This window comes from Giraffa tippelskirchi, chromosome 1 (genome assembly GCF_054371585.1).
Source record: "Giraffa tippelskirchi isolate mGirTip1 chromosome 1, T2T-mGirTip1v1.2.pri, whole genome shotgun sequence".
In the NCBI taxonomy this organism is placed as follows: Eukaryota; Metazoa; Chordata; class Mammalia; order Artiodactyla; family Giraffidae; genus Giraffa; species Giraffa tippelskirchi.
Genome location: NC_137275.1, coordinates 52085994 through 52101708, shown reverse-complemented (window position 1 = coordinate 52101708; position 15715 = coordinate 52085994). Strand labels below are relative to the sequence as shown.

At 40.2% G+C, this 15715-nt stretch overlaps 1 protein-coding gene and 1 long non-coding RNA gene across 32 annotated transcripts in view; both read left to right on the top strand.

Moving 5' to 3' along the window:
- LIMCH1 (LIM and calponin homology domains 1) overlaps nucleotides 1-15715 on the top strand; it is a 385789-nt gene that overhangs the window by 153190 nt on the left and 216884 nt on the right. For all 31 annotated transcript variants that reach the window (XM_081591125.1, XM_081591084.1, XM_081591077.1 and 28 more), the window contains one exon: nucleotides 12710-12780. In XM_081591125.1, coding sequence (XP_081447251.1) covers nucleotides 12710-12780 — 71 coding nt within the window. The remainder of the gene's footprint in view (nucleotides 1-12709; nucleotides 12781-15715) is intronic.
- LOC145545935 (uncharacterized) lies at nucleotides 5256-12459 on the top strand. The gene is made up of 2 exons (XR_014082346.1): nucleotides 5256-5969; nucleotides 9710-12459. It is a non-coding gene; the product is annotated as an uncharacterized LOC145545935 (long non-coding RNA).

Below are 15715 nucleotides of genomic sequence, written 5' to 3'. Positions count from 1 at the left end.
GAGTTTCAGCTTCAACAGCAGTCCTTCCAATGAACACCCAGGACTGATCTCCTTTAGGATGGACTGGTTGGATCTCCTTGCAGTCCAAGGGACTCTCAAAAGTAATTGTAAAGTATTTTACAAAGAGTAATTGTAAAGTATAACACAGTTACAGAAAACCACATGAATTCATGGCTTCGTTTGTTATTAAAGTGGACAGTCTTGAAATCACTATAACAAGAAGGAGATCCAAGTCAAGAAGTAGAATTTTGTCACCCTGGAAGCCCGTCTTGGACTCCCTCCCATTGGTAATTCCTGCTTTCCTCCTGAAAGTCACTTTCTCATTTTATTCTTCCTTGCTTTTTTTTTTAGTAATTGTGTTGCCCAGGTCATGCCAACTTTTAAAAGGACAGGCTGTTTAAAATGTGATCATACTGTCTGTGTAATGAGCATTTCACCATGTTTTATTTTCCTTTGGTAATCTAATAACTTGTTTGGGTGAATTCTAGTAGTTTTCTAACTTGACTTTGATGTGTTTTAAAATACCAAGTACTGTTGAAACACAACAGTTTTGTGGTTGCTTTGGATTCTTAGCTAAAAATTATTCAGTTATTAGAATATCAAATGGTGAAATTGATCAGTGCTTCAGACAGCTCTACAACTGTCACAGGACTGTGTGTACTTGGCAGAGCCTATAGTTCCATTCTTTGCCCCAAATCAGGAAGCCAAGGGGCTTGACCCCTCTTCCTTCCCATCCTCAGTATGAACGTCATGTTGATTTGAAGACTGGCAGGAACCATTTCTGAGTAGTGAGCAGGCGAGGCAGTGGCTTGGACAGATATGAAATGACTGATAGTGAACTGATAAGTGACTGTCATCAGTGAAAACAGATATGGAGAAGTGTTCCAAGTAACAAATGAGGAGGTACCAGACAGGCTTTTGACTTGAGTACTTTCCTTGGACTGCTAAATGGCTCTCAGCCCGAGCTCCAGATAACATTTTATTATGAATATTTTGAAACGTAAGAGAGAGAGGGAAAGGAAGAAAAGAAGGAAGGAAGGAGAGTTGGTTGGTTAAAGAGACCATATACCCACTACCTAGTTTCAGTAATTATTAACATTTTCTGTTTTTACTCCTTTTTTGTAATTTTATAATTTATCTATTCATTTAGTTTTGGTTGCATTGGGTCTTTGTTACTGCACGGGCTTTAGCTGTGGCGAGCAGTGTAGTTGTGGTGTGCAGGCTTCTCATGGCAGTGGTTTCTCTTGTTGCAAAGCATGGGCTCTAGGGTGTGTGGGCTTCAGTAGATGTGGCACATGGGCTCAGTTACCCTGCAGCATGCAGGATCTTCCTGGACCAGGGATGGAACCCATCTGTGACCCCTGAATTGGCAGGTGGATTCTTAGCCTATGGGCCACCAGGGAGGTCCTATATTTACTTCTTACACACGCACAGTTCATACATCCTCCTAGTATTTTTTCAACCTTTCCAAAATAAGTTGCAGACATAAGACCCCTTTCCCTCTCAATTCTTTAGTGCGCCTCTCCAAGGTATAAGAACGTTCTACAGAACCAACATGCCATTGTCACTCTTAATCATGTGAAATAATGCCAAACAACTAATGTCAAATGACTAATATATATTCAGATTTCCTGAGTTGTGCCCAAAATATCACCTCAAAATCTTTTTTAAACTAGAATTTCATTGAGATGCATACAATTGGTTGTCATGTTTCTTCAGTCTCAACTCTCCCCTCTTCTTTAAGACACTGACTTTTTGAGGGTCAATTTTCTTATAGAATGTGTCATTTTTTCTGGATTTCCCCAGTTGTTTCCTCATGGTCTCATTCAATCCAATAGGTGTGTGTAAGAGTCTGTCACATTGTGTGATTTTGTACCCAGCACTCACAAACCCAGATCCATCTGTGAACCAGCAAATCTGCCTCAACCATACTCAACTTTCTCTTGAGCCGGATTTCTGAACAAAAATTGCAACCACCTGGTTTAGTCTCTCCAGCATGGATTCTTTTCTCATCCTTAGGGGGAAAAATTGTACCAGAACTTCCAGTCAGTAGTAAATGTCCTATTAGATGGCTTCTAATCATGATTTCTAAGTTCTAACAACTTTGTAAAACAGATTTCTACAACAGATTTCTTTTAAAGATGATAGAGCAAGCTCAGAGAAATGGAGCCATGTGCACAGTGTCACTTAGCTCCGAAACGTCAGACCTGAATTTTAGACCCAGACCTTCCCTGGTAGCTCAGACAGTAAAGAATCTGCCTGCATTTTTACCTGAAGAATTCAATGGACAGAGGAGCCTGGTGGGCTACAGTCCACAGGGTCGCAAAGAGTCAGACACAACTGAGCAACTAATACAATACTTGCCTAACACAGATTTGCCTGTGCTGAGGACTAGATGGCTGTTCCATATACAGATCTGTCAAAATTAGCCAAGAATTGAAGTGTTTATTTAAGGAGCACCTTGATACCCAGGTAAAAACCACCCTGTGGCTGAAGCTTATCTCTGCTCCTTAAAATGGAAACAACCCAGGTAGCCCAGAAGCACTCCACTTGCCCATATTTTTTCAGGACTCTTTCTTTGCTGTCATATCAATTGCTAATACTTTCTGTTGTGTTAAAGCACCTGAGTTGTTTGTCTTTCTTTGCAGTATCTGTTCTGTTTCCTTGGAAGGTAAGAACAGCCTGAGGATGTGCAGACACACTTACTGCTAAACCCACTCACAGGTTCCTGGATTGACCCATTTTCTGTGTTGAGAGCACACAATGATGAGATCGGAGGATTTAATGCTCCCAGAGTGCTTTGGAGCATTTCTTGTATTCTTAATTAGATTTTTTTAGTGGAGTCTGTCAATCTGTGGCTATAAACAGTGCCTTCTGGGTTTCTGATGACATGATGAAACTATAAATGGATTCTGCAGATTGCATTTTATTATCCTTAACATTAAACACTCAGAGCTAGTGCTGGAGAGGATCACGGTCTGATAATGTTGATTAAATAACCTCAGGCCTGGACTTCTGTGCTGTTTTGTTGCCAACCCAAGCTAAATAGATGTAAGGCACTATTGTTATTAAAGAGAGTGTAGCAATGTCATTGTCATTAGAATATATACCTTCAGAAGGCAGTGGTGTGGGGTGGTGAAGCCCTGGTGTGGGTGAAGAGAGGTGTGGTTCTAGCTTCATCCTTACTGATAGCTAGCTTATGACCTTGAGCAAGTCATTTAATTTGCAGGACATTATTTTTTCTCGTCTTTAAAATGAAGAGCTTGTGTATACAACTTGGACTTATGCTGGTGTAGTAAGAAGGGACATGAGGTTGATCTATAAGAAGATTTCTGGGTGCTGTGTGGGAAGGCTAGAAAGGAAGCTAGTGTGTGTTTGCTGAGAGGTGATGGAGGCTTATGCTACTGTGTAGTGTAGAGATGGAGGGTAAAGGATAGATCTCAAGTGCATTTTGGCGAGAGAAACATCGCTCTTGACGGTTTGAATGTGTCTGTAAGTTCCTGGTGATGGGAGATGGTGGTGCCATTCGTTGATATGTAGGACACCAGAGGTGGAACAGGTTGGATCAGAGGACAGATGTCATGAATTTTGTTTTGATCTTGTTAAGTGTGAAATATTTATTAGGTACCCAAGTGGATATGTTAAGTAAGAAATTGGATGTTTGATTCTGAACTTCAGGGGAGACGGGTGAATGCGACACATAAAAACGTGTTAATTATCATATGCAAGATGCTTAAAGGCAAGATATTTAAGCTCATAAGAGTGAAAGAGTTATCATATGTGAGATATTTAAAGACCTGGGGCCACCCAGGGAAAAGAAGCTTGTGGCTATAGAGCTAACAAAGGAAAGGTGAAGAAAGGAGAAAAAGAACCATGCTTTACACTTAGGAAATGAATGAAGTAGAATGACTTTAAGGCAACAGAGAAAGAAATGTTTATTGAAAGAGTCAGGAGGAAAATCAGGAGTATCTGGTAGTGGGGAGTCCTAGGAGAGGCAAGTGATCTCAGAAGGAAGGAATAGTTGACTGCCATGATGTTGAGACCTTGATTCACATCAGAGGAGACAATGTCTGTTGGATTAGATGGTATGGTGATATTAGAATTTAAGCGGCGAACCAGTAAAGCATAGCATCATTTAAGATCAGGGAGGAAAGATCTGCAAAAAAGCATTGGAAAGAGAAATCATAAATGAAATCTATGGTAATTCTAATATTGTGGCCAATATTGACAATGAAGTTTCTTGAGCTCTTTTTATGGATTAGGCACTATGGGAAGGGTTTGAGATACACTCATTTATTTACTCTTAGGTAATTCATTTTCTCTTCATGCATTTGCTGCTGCTGCTGCTGCTGTCGCTTCAGTCGTGTCCGACTCTGTGCAACCCCATAGACGGCAGCCCACCAGGCTCCCCCGTCCCTGGGATTCTCCAGGCAAGAACCCTGGAGTGGGTTGCCATTTCCTTCTCCAATGCATGAAAGTGAAAAGTGAAAGTGAAGTTGCTCAGTCGTCTCCGACTCCTAGCGACCCCATTGGAAGAGGTATAATTATCACTTTGTAGGTAGGGAAGCTGAGAGTTGGTGGCAGTTCATTAATCTCCTTATGATTTAGCTTGTACTAGTGGAGCTCAGTTAAATTTGCAGGTCTCCACTCTTAACCCTTTAAGAGTTCTCAGTGAATTCAAAGAGGACAGGTGGATGAGCTATGATGACAAGAGTAATAGGAACAGGATACTCATGTAGGGGTTTGGACAGTGAAAGGAAGGAGAAAAATGAAGCTACATTAAATTAGGTGTTTTAGGAAAAGTGGGAAATCATTTTGCTATTAGCACAGAGATGAAAGATGCTGTGGACCGAGGGGTAAAGTTAAGATAAAGATAGCACCTACGGATAGGAAGAAGGGAGATTCAGATCTTTCACAGAGGAAAGAGAAAGTGTATTAGATTCTTTTGAGCAGGCAGAAAAAGATGAGATGATATGAATAGATATGGTCTATAAAGGAATGTTGGGGGGGGTATGCTAGGGGTGGTGATCCTAAAGGAAAGTCTGGCTAGATGGTCTTAATCTCACTGTGATTCAACAAACAAGGTCATGAGCTATAAAATGCAGGTGGGAGAGTCCACAAGGAAGTCACTCTTGTACTATCTCTTTAGGAATGGGGAACTAGTGGGAACTAGTGGGAACTAGTGGGAACTAGGGAGACTGATTGCCAGAGTACCTTTCCCTCCCCCCATTTTCTCGATGTCTTTGTTGTTGCAGGTTCAAGTACAACCCATCGTTCTGACATGCAGGTCCTGTACCACTTGGGCTATGTCTATTGTGGCACCTTACCTCCTACCACCCTCCCCTCCCTACCTTCCTCCCCCTGATCTCAGCCCTCAGGACTTTTCCTCTTTGTTCAAATAAACCTTTGTACAGGTCTTTGTGTTTGCCTGGGATGCCCTATTCATCTCCTTCCTCTGGGGGATCTTTTTTCCTGCACTGGGACCTTCTCATATGCCAGCTCCTAAAAGGCTTTCCTTGAGTATCTCAGGCAGACAGAGTTCCTCTCTTTGCTCAGACACTGTACAGAATCAGCTGTGTGTAGGAGTGTGAACTCTGCAGTCACACTATCTGAGGTTAAATCTTGGCTCTGCTAGTTACTAATTTTGTGTTCTTGGCCAAGTTACTTAACCTCTCTGTGTCTAGGTTTCCTTGACTTTAAGATGGAAGTGATAATAATCAGATCTACCTCATAGGGCTATTATAAGGATTAAATAAATTCATATGTGACACACATTTAGAACAGAGAGAGCCTAAGAAATTGCTATTTGAATGTGAACTATTATCATTCATAAATTCATAAATAATTTTCTTTAGTTGTGCAATTCGTGTTAATTGCTTGTTCCATGCTCTTGCCCATATTTTTCCTCTAATACCAGCTACTGTTTTGTAATGCTTTATCTTTCCTTTTGGACTGTGGATTCTTAACGAGTAGGGTCCAAATTGGCACCCCATTCCAGTACTCTTGCCTGGAAAATCCCATGGACGGAGGAGCCTGGTAGGCTACAGTCCATGGGGTCGCTAGGAGTCGGTCATGACTGAGCGACTTCACTTTCACTTCTCACTTTCATGCATTGGAGAAGGAAATGGCAACCCACTCCAGTATTCTTGCCTGGAGAATCCAAGGGACAGTGGAGCCTGGTGGGCTTCCATCTCTGGGGTCGCACAGAGTCAGACACAACTGAAGCGACTTAGCAGCAGCAGCAGCAGCAGCAGCAGGGATCTCACTCACACCTCTTATACTATCTGGCCTGAGGTAGGTATTGGTAGATGATTGTCCATTTATTGCTAATTCTGGCTGAGATAAGAATGACTTGAGATGGTTTACAAAGAGTTTCCATAGGATTTTGATTTGATTTTTCTAGCAACTCTATTCAGTTCAGTTCAGTTCAGTCGCTCAGTCATGTCCGACTCTTGGCGACCCCATGAACTGCAGTATGCCAGGCCTCCCTGTCCATCACCAACTCCCTGAGTCCACCCAAACCCATGTCCATCGAGTCGGTGAAGCCATCCAGCCATCTCATCCTCTGTCGTCCCCTTTTCCTCCTGCCCTCAATCTTTCCCAGCATCAGGGTCTTTTCCAATGAGTCAGCTCTTCACATCAGGTGGCCAAAGTATCCAAAGTATTGGAGTTTCAGCTTCAACATCAGTCCTTCCAGTGAACAATCAGGACTGATCTCCTTTAGGATGGACTGTTTGGATCTCCTTGCCATCCAAGGGGCTCTCAAGAGTCTTCTCCAACAACACAGTTCAAAAGCATCAATTCTTCGGTGCTCAGCTTGCTTTATAGTCCAACTCTCACATCCATACATGACCACTGGAAAAACCATAGCCTTGACTAACCGGACCTTTGTTGGCAAAGTAATGTCTCTGCTTTTTAGTATGCTGTCTAGGTTGGTCATAGCTTTTCTTCCAAGGAATAAGCGTCTTTTAATTTCATTGCTGCAGTCACCATCTGCAGTGATTTTGGAGCCCAGAAAAATAAAGTCAGCCACTGTTTCCACTGTTTCCCCATCTATCTGCCATGAAGTGATGGGACCAGATGCCATGATCTTAGTTTTCTGAATGTTGAGCTCTAAGCCAACTTTTTCACTCTCCACTTTCACTTTCATCAAGAGGCTCTTTAGTTCTTCTTCACTTTCTGCCATAAGGGTGGTGTCATCTACATATCTGAGGTTATTGATCTTTCTCCTGGCAATCTTGATTCCAGCTTTTGCTTCCTCCAGCCAAAACGGTGAGAAACAACCCTATTAAGGTAGCAGAAATAGCAGTGGACTTATTTCTCAGTAAATGTGAAAAGTAAGAACAATTCTATTCTGCTTTGTTTTTTTAGATTTAAAATGAGATACTCTTTTTGTTAAATACGTCAAATATCCTCTGAAGGGAAGTGAGCATAATGAATGCAAATAATCTTCTCCAGTGAATTAAAGAGATGTGATTTTCATTTACCATTGGTAGGAGGAAATCAAACCTGTTTTTGCCCAATAATTTAGATAAAATGTCCTTGTCTTACAAAGATTAAGTCCAAATATAGTAAATTTTGTATTTTTCTCCCATTTCGTCACCATTACTTTGACAGCCAATAGAATCTCTTCTTAAGATTAACATAATAGGGTTTTCAGAATTTATTTAAAATCAGACCTGCAATTTATTAGTGGACTGCAGTTTTTCCACCAGATTGCTTTCAAAAATCCTGAATATTTAGTATTTCGGAAATACAATTTGTATAAATGGTAATGATCAAGATGAAAGACTGATTCTCAGCAGTCTTTGACTGTTCATGGCAACCGCTTAATAACGATGGAAACAAAGTAATTAACAAAATGTGGCTTTATGACATACAGTGTGTTAAATTATAAACACATCATAAAAATGTTACCATAAAATCATGTGGTTTCCTATATTAGACTGTTTATTTTGAACTCCTCCAAATTTTAGTTATTCAAATGGTTTAGAGCATTGATATGGACAAACTCAGAGACATAATTACCTTTTAGTTATATGGGAAGGAAATTGAGTACAGATGAACTTATTACCAATAATTACTTGCATAAAATAGTGTGATGATATGTCACGAAATCCTCTTGCTTCTGCTTTTGTTTTGATTGCTAAGGTAGAAGAAAGTGATTCTTATCCTCTAAAACTATCAAGGTTTGGGTACGTTATCCATTCATAGACTATTTTAGTCTGACAAAGCATGTCCATCCAACAAATATTTTGGTTAGTAATGAAAGTGAATTAATTCTAAGCCATAAAGTAGGGAAAAATCTGGCATTGGGTTCTCCTGAAAGGCTTACCGGGCATAGCTGGTGATGTAATTGCCACCATAAGTACTTCTGAGGACCCCCGTGAATGGGGGAGATGTATGCAAGTTCATTATGTCCACCCTTAAAATAATGGTAGTGTTCAGTAGCTTTGTCCACGCTCCCTTTTTAGGGTTTTTCTCCCCTTTATTTGTTTTCATGTTGAATACCTTCAGAGAACTGTAGAAACTTTGGCTTTTTCTCTGAGTGAGATGGGGAAGTATGGAGCAGAGGTTGAATGGAGTGGTGACATGACCTCACTTGACAGGATTACCCTGGCTGCTGGGTTGAGAATAGATGGAAGAAGGCAAGGGTGGAAGCAGTAAGCCAATTGAGACTCTCATCTAAGTGTAAGATGATGATGGCTCAGAGTAAAAGTGGTAGACATGGTTGGATTCTGGCTAAATTCTGAAGGGTGTATCAACAGGGTTTGTTACTGTGTATGATTGGGTACAAAAGATTGGGGTCACGTATGACTAAGCGGAACAACCGCAAGGGTAGAGTTGCAAGGACTAATTGGTAGGTAGGTGAGGATCAGCAAGGTGTGAAGAGCAAGATTTGGTGGGAGGATAAAGTGCTGTTGACATTGCATGCTTCTCTTCACCTCTTAGCCCCTGAATGCTTCTGAACCTGGGCTCTCTTCCCACCCACTACATGTCCCAGATCTCCATCTTTTTAAGGGCTCTATTTATCTTCCCATACTGTTATGTGTCCTTGGAGAGTGATCACAGGCTGATGGCTTGGCCAGTGCCTTGTCTGGAAGATTGCTGAGAGTACCCTGTCAGTAGGGGTCTAGGTGGGAGGATTAGTGAAGAGTTTGGCAGTGACTTTTCATTACCCCTGCTCATGGTCTGTTGGTAATGGTGACTGATTCTTGGTAGTTATTTTGCTTTTTTTTTTTTAAAAAAAAAAAATAGCAATGGCTTATGCTATTACAAAGAGAACGGTAATTAACAGTCTTTATTGTTAAAATATGCAGTGTGTGACATTGTAAGTACATCATAAAGATGTTGCTAAGATGGGTCATTGAGACAGGTCATCCAAAATCCCGATTCCAATGAGACGTCCTCCATTTCTGAGTATGAACTTCGGACTTACTTAATATACAAGGTCTGCTGCTGCTGCTGCTAAGTCGCTTCAGTCGTGTCCAACTCTGTGAGACCCCATAGACGGCAGCCCACCAGGCTCCACCGTCCCTGGGATTCTCCAGGCAAGAATACTGGAGTGGCTTGCCATTTCCTTCTCCAGTGCATGAAAGGGAAAAGTGGAAGTGAAGTCACTCAGTCGTGTCTAACTCTTAGCGACCCCATGGACTGTAGCCTACCAGGCTCCTCCGTCCATGGGATTTTCCAGGCAAGAGTACTGGAGTGGGGTGCCATTGCCTTCTCCATGCACAAGGTCAGGGCTTTGTAACATTTACTTTACGTATGAGTCACATGGGGATGTTTTTTCAGTGCTTGTTCCAAGTAGGTCTTGGAGACAGTGGGAGGACTGAGAGCCTGTATGTCTAACATTAATTCCAAACGAAGATGCTGCTGCCCCTACTGGTCTCAGGACCAGACTTTTCAGTGGCACAGTCCTGGTTGAATTTCTGGAGTCTATTCAACTGTTGACCCTCCTGACAAAGGTCCAGGTGCCTCTACACTAAATAACCTGGACTTGGAAGAATGGATGGCATTTGGACCAGTGGAGAGCAGTGTCAAGGTTATATGGAGACCTAATGGACACAGGAGATGGGGGAAGGAGGCAGAGGAGAAGGAACAGAGGTGGAAATGAGCACCTTCCTCCAAATGCACGGTGCCTACTCTACTTCTACAATTAGGAGTCTAGGAAATTGAATTTACTCAGACTACATCTTGATTAACAGGCTGACTTTAGACTGTTAAACCAACTAACTCTACTTGAAATTTTTTAGTGGCTGTGCACCACATGCAAAATAATTTTAAGTAGTACATAGGAATTTTTAGATGGTTCATGAGCCACCCATATTGGAAAGTATTATTTCCTTTTCAGTTGTCTCCCAGAGTGTATATAGTGTTGCATTACTTCTTTCTTAAGTATTTGCTATAATTTACCAGGTAAACCTTCTGGACCTGGCATTTTTGTTTGGGAAGGTTATTATTATTATTATTTTTTGAGTGGACTGTGGTTGTTTGTGTCAAAGAATGTATTTATTCAATTCATCTAAGTTGGTGAACTTATTGGCACAGATTTATTTATAATATTTCTCAGTTATCCTTTTAGTGTCTATAGAATCTGTAATGATATCATGTCATTCCTGATGTTGGTAATTTGTGTCTTTCTTTTTTGGCTAAAAACCAAAGATTATCAATTTTATTAGCTAAAGGTTTATCAATTTTATTGATCTCAAATAACCAACTTTTTATTTCACTGATTTTTTTCCTCTGTTACTTTTTGGTTTTACTTGATTGATTTCAACTTTGATAGAATTTTTCCTTTTTTCTACTTAATTTGGGCTAAATTTTCATGAGGTAGGAGCAGAAGTCAATGATTTGAGATCTTTTTAAATATTTTCCTCATATGCTGCCTTAGAGTCTTTCCATACATTTCTATGTTGCCATATTCTTTCACTACAAAATACATTCTAATTTCTTTTTATTTCTTCTTTGAACAATGGGTTGTTTAGAATTGTACTACTTAGTTTAAAATATTGGGGTTAAGGATGTTTGTTGTTAATTTCTAATTAATTCATTTTAAGTTTGTGGGGAATTGTTTTCTTACACAAAATTTGGTCTACTTCAATAAATGTTTATTGTGAACTTAAGAGGAATAATGTTTATTCTGCTGTTGTAGGCTGGAATATTTTAGAAATGTCAATTAAGTCAATTTGGTTGATAGTGTTGTTTAAGCCTTCTATATCCTTATTGATTTCCTGTCTGCTTATTCTGTCAATTATTGAAGAGAGATATTAAATCTCTGACTCTAGTTGTGACTTTATTTATTTCTCCTTGTAGATCTGTCTGATTTGGTTTGTGTCTATCTTGAAGCTTTTTTTTTTTAAATTTGGTGTAAAAATGTTTAGAATTATCTCTCTGATGACCTAAACATTTTGTCCCTATAAAATGACTTTCTCTGCTCTGGCATTATTCTTTATTCTGTTGTTATTTAGTTGCAAAGTTGTGTCTGACTCTTTGTGACCCCATGGACTGGGGTCCACCAGGCTCCTCTGTCCATAGGATTTCCCAGGCAAGAATACTGGAGTGGGCTGCCATTTCCTTCACCAGGGGATCTTCCCGACCCAGGGATCGAATCTGCGTCTCCTGCGTTGGCAGGTGGACTCTTTAATCTCTGAGTCACCAGGGAAGCCAATCCTTTGTTTTAGAAGTTGATATAACCACTATAGCTTTCTTTTGATTAGTGTTAGCATGGTATATCTTATTCTATTCTATTTTTAAACTATTCATATCTTTCTATTTCAAGTGTGTTACTTGTAGGCATCACATAGTTGGGTCTTGCTTTATTAATGCAATCTTTCTTTTACTTAGGGGTGTTTACACCATTTACATTTAATGCTGTGATTGATATGGTTAGGTTTAGGTCTATAATATTGATATTTGTTTACTATTTATTCCATCTTTTCTGTATTCCTTTTCCCTTTTTTCTTTTTTATTGTTAGGTTTTTTTTTTTTTATAATTCCATTCAATCTCCTTTCTTGACTTATTAGCTTTATTTTAAAATTTTGCTATTTTAGAGGTTGCTTTAGGATTTACAGCATACATATTTACCTGGCATATTGTAGATGCTCAGTAAATATTTACTGAGTAAAAAAATGAATGCCTTGGTGCCCAGACCAAAGGGCTACTGAGTGTCAGAGCCATCAAGAAAAGCCATCAGTACTCAGCGCGGTTCACTCTTTCCCAGCTTTTATTTTGCTTTTTCACACCATGTTAGCATGGATATTGGCTTTTTTCATACTGTCTTGATGTTAGTCTCTCAAGGTTAGAAGTTCTGGGTCCTCCTCTCTGCCTCTTAATGTTTTAACAAATGGATTCTTTATCCTTAGGTGGTACTTTCTGCACACTTTATTGAAAGTGTAGATTGGGTCCTCAAGATGAAAGAGGCTGTGACCTTGACTTATCATGGCCAAACCCCCAAAGTAATATCCTTATCAGGAAGAACAGATATTTTTAAAGTTTTGAATAAGGAAAAACTTCAAAGAAATGGTCTATTTAAGATTAGCTGAGCTAAGCAATGTTACCAATGGAAAGGAAATTCAGACCTAACAGATTTTTCCCATTCCTGGAATGCCACCAGTTATTTAAAGTCTCTTGAAATATCTTGAAAAAGAATCATTGAGCTTCCTGATTGAAAAAGAAAAAAAATTATTCTCTGCTTTTCTTTTCCAGCAAGTAACTGGCAGAAGTTTTGGTGATAAAGATTTTCGGACAGGATTAGAAAATGGAATCCTTCTCTGCGAGTAAGTATAGCCTATATTCAGTTGGTTTTATTCAAGAAAAATCACTATTGCTGTTCAGTTTGTCTGCAAAACTTCTAGAGTTTGTTTGGAATGCATTCACAGTTTGAATCTGAAATTAAAAAAAAATCATTCAAGTGAATTAGACAGTAAATATAAGCATATTGGTGCAATAGGGAGTGGTGGGGACTATGGCAATTTCAAACTAGATAAAGGAGTATCTGACGGCTGCTACTCAGCTCCAACCAACTTTTACAGTGTAGCAATTTGGGCCTAAGTGTTTGGAAGGACCTAGACCAAATTGTGGTAACAGTAGCAGCTTTTCTCCTTATTTCCTCCAAACAAGAACAGTTTGTGCCAAGTAAAAGCAGTGCTTCTATTTACTGACAACCTCTTGAAACTTGCCAGGTGATGTTCCTCAGTAGACCTACTTCCCTGGGGTATTTTTAATATATTTAATTCATGCTGTTGACAAAATAACTGTGGTGTTCAGTTTTTATGCTTTGAATATGGGCTTTGTTGTAGAGTGCTCTTGTGATGACGTAGTCACGAACTTTCTGTGTAGTGATTCCAGACGTGAAATTAACTGTAGCCTTAATACTTAGAGATGGGTGAACATAAATATCAAATCAAGATTTTCAGAGTTTTGAATTCATTTAATAGGTTCTGTAATTAGGATATTTATTTTTGTTTTATTGAGTTGAAATGTACATGCATGAAATGCAGAACTGCTAAATATACAACCTTATGGGTTTTGGGAACCGTGTACATGTACATGCATGTAACCTACACCCTGATCAAAGTATAGATCAGAAAGCTGTCTCGTGTCCCTTCCCAGTCAATCTCAACCACCTATAGAAAAGTACTGTTCTGATTTCTATCACCATATTATCTATTTTGCCTTCTCTTGAACTTTATGTAAATAGAATCACACAGAATGCAGTCTTTTCTTGGTGACTTGGAGAATATTGTTTGAGACTCACTGATATAGTTGATAGAGCACGGGTGTTGGAGCCTGAGAATTAGAGATTCAAGTCCTTTCTTCACACCTTAAATTATTTAATCTCCTTGCGTCTCATTTGCTTCTCTTTAAAAGGGTAGTAAAAATTTTACAGCTCTTGCATGTTTCATAAGCTTTTTGTAAATTTCAACAGGATAATGTAGATAAAGTGCTTTAAAAAATTACAACATTTGCTATTCAAATGTAGATTTATTATGCAGCAGTTTTCAACACAGTTCATGTCAACATTGATGTTTCCTGCTTTCTTCCACTGCCCTTCTTTCTTCAAAGAGTAATTTATATCCTCTGATTGCTGTTTCCATACCTTCCTTCCTGTGGAGCCTCTTCCCTCTTCTTACACTTTACTTGCCTTACCATGTGTTTTTCTCTTTATAAAGTCTAAATTAGAGCTCATCTGTTAAGTAAACCACAATTAGTTCAGCCTCTCACAGAGACAAGCTCAAACAGGCTCCAAACACTTCCCTTGTGTTCTAGCACCTGCTTCTCCAATGAGTCTAGGCTTGACCCTCTCCTGATGTTAACAGATTCACCAGAATCCAGTCTAATTTATGTGCATCATGCTCTCTGAAGTCTGTTGAAGTGGGTCTTTGGAACCAGCTTTTGTTTGCCTAACATCAGCTCCAGAGATTCCTATAGGCATCTACCATGTAAGGAAATCTGTCATGGAGTGATATCTCTTGCCTGCCTTTGGATTAGATGGGCTCACCTGAAGACAAGGCTCTGGATCCAGAGACATCTGCACACATGGACTTTGTTTCTTCCCTGGATGAAGATGTTGAGTTAGAGGTTGGAGTCTCGTGTGGAGTGGCACCAACCGTTGACCCTTTACAAACACATTAATGAATGTTAGGGTTGTTTAGAGGTGGAGAGGTGGAGATTAGGTGTGGGGCATGGTTGGGAAATAGTATGGTTAGACAGCATAGAGGCACAGATTATAGCCAGGAACTTCTTTAAATAAATAAAGGGTTTTGAGTGCTAACAGCCTATGGGTGAGCTGAGGGAAATGGCCAACATGGAGAATGTGGACAAATGTTTCTGTCTGGGTAGGTAGGATGAAAACCTAGGACAAGCAAGTTATTGTTTAACTCCTCTAACCACAGGGGATTAGACCCACTGGTGGATTTGAAGGAGTCTGACGATTAGGGTCAGGCTTCGCCATTGGACTCCATCTGGCAGCTCTGGAGCAGAGTGTGTGATTGTGGAATGAACTGCAGTGGTGGTCTAAAAACCATGAGCGCAGCCCTAGCCAGAGCCTTGGAGAGAAAGCTGAGGCAGTAGCCAGACACACAAGATACAGACAAAGTTCTAAGTGCAGGGCCTACAGAGAAATGAGAGACAGAAGTAGGACTCAGGGCTGGATGCACTAACCGTTGGTAACAATGGATGAAGAAGGTCCCCCTCTCCTTGTTGGTCAGGGGTGGGGGCATGGTTAGGAATGATCTGAGTAGAAGTGTTGGGCTGCTGCAGACTGAGATTAGCAAGTGTATTTTTCTGGGACTTGTATGCAGAGACCAGTCTGGCAAGGATGGGGACTTGCCCCGTTCCAGGCATGGAGCTGGTTGATGGTAGGGCTTGAAAGTCAGGGGGCTCAGTTTGGAGAGTCTCAGGAAAGTGAGGGTTCCCAGATAATAGATCTATACAGCCTGTCTTTGAAGAGTAGATGAGGATACCCATGACTGTGCCACTCTCTAGAACCAGAGAGAGTTCTGTGGATGCTGGTGATTAAGCAGTTCTAACTTACCACCACCACCCAGGTAGCAACACTTTGAAAATATAAGAACCTGCTGTAATTTCAAACTTTGAAAACCAGCAGTTCAGCTCTTCTAAGGTAGATTGGCTCTAACTGTTGGTTTTAACCATGGAGAGACACCATGCTCTCTGTTCACTAAAAATTTCGTGGGTTGTTTGTGAGTCTGA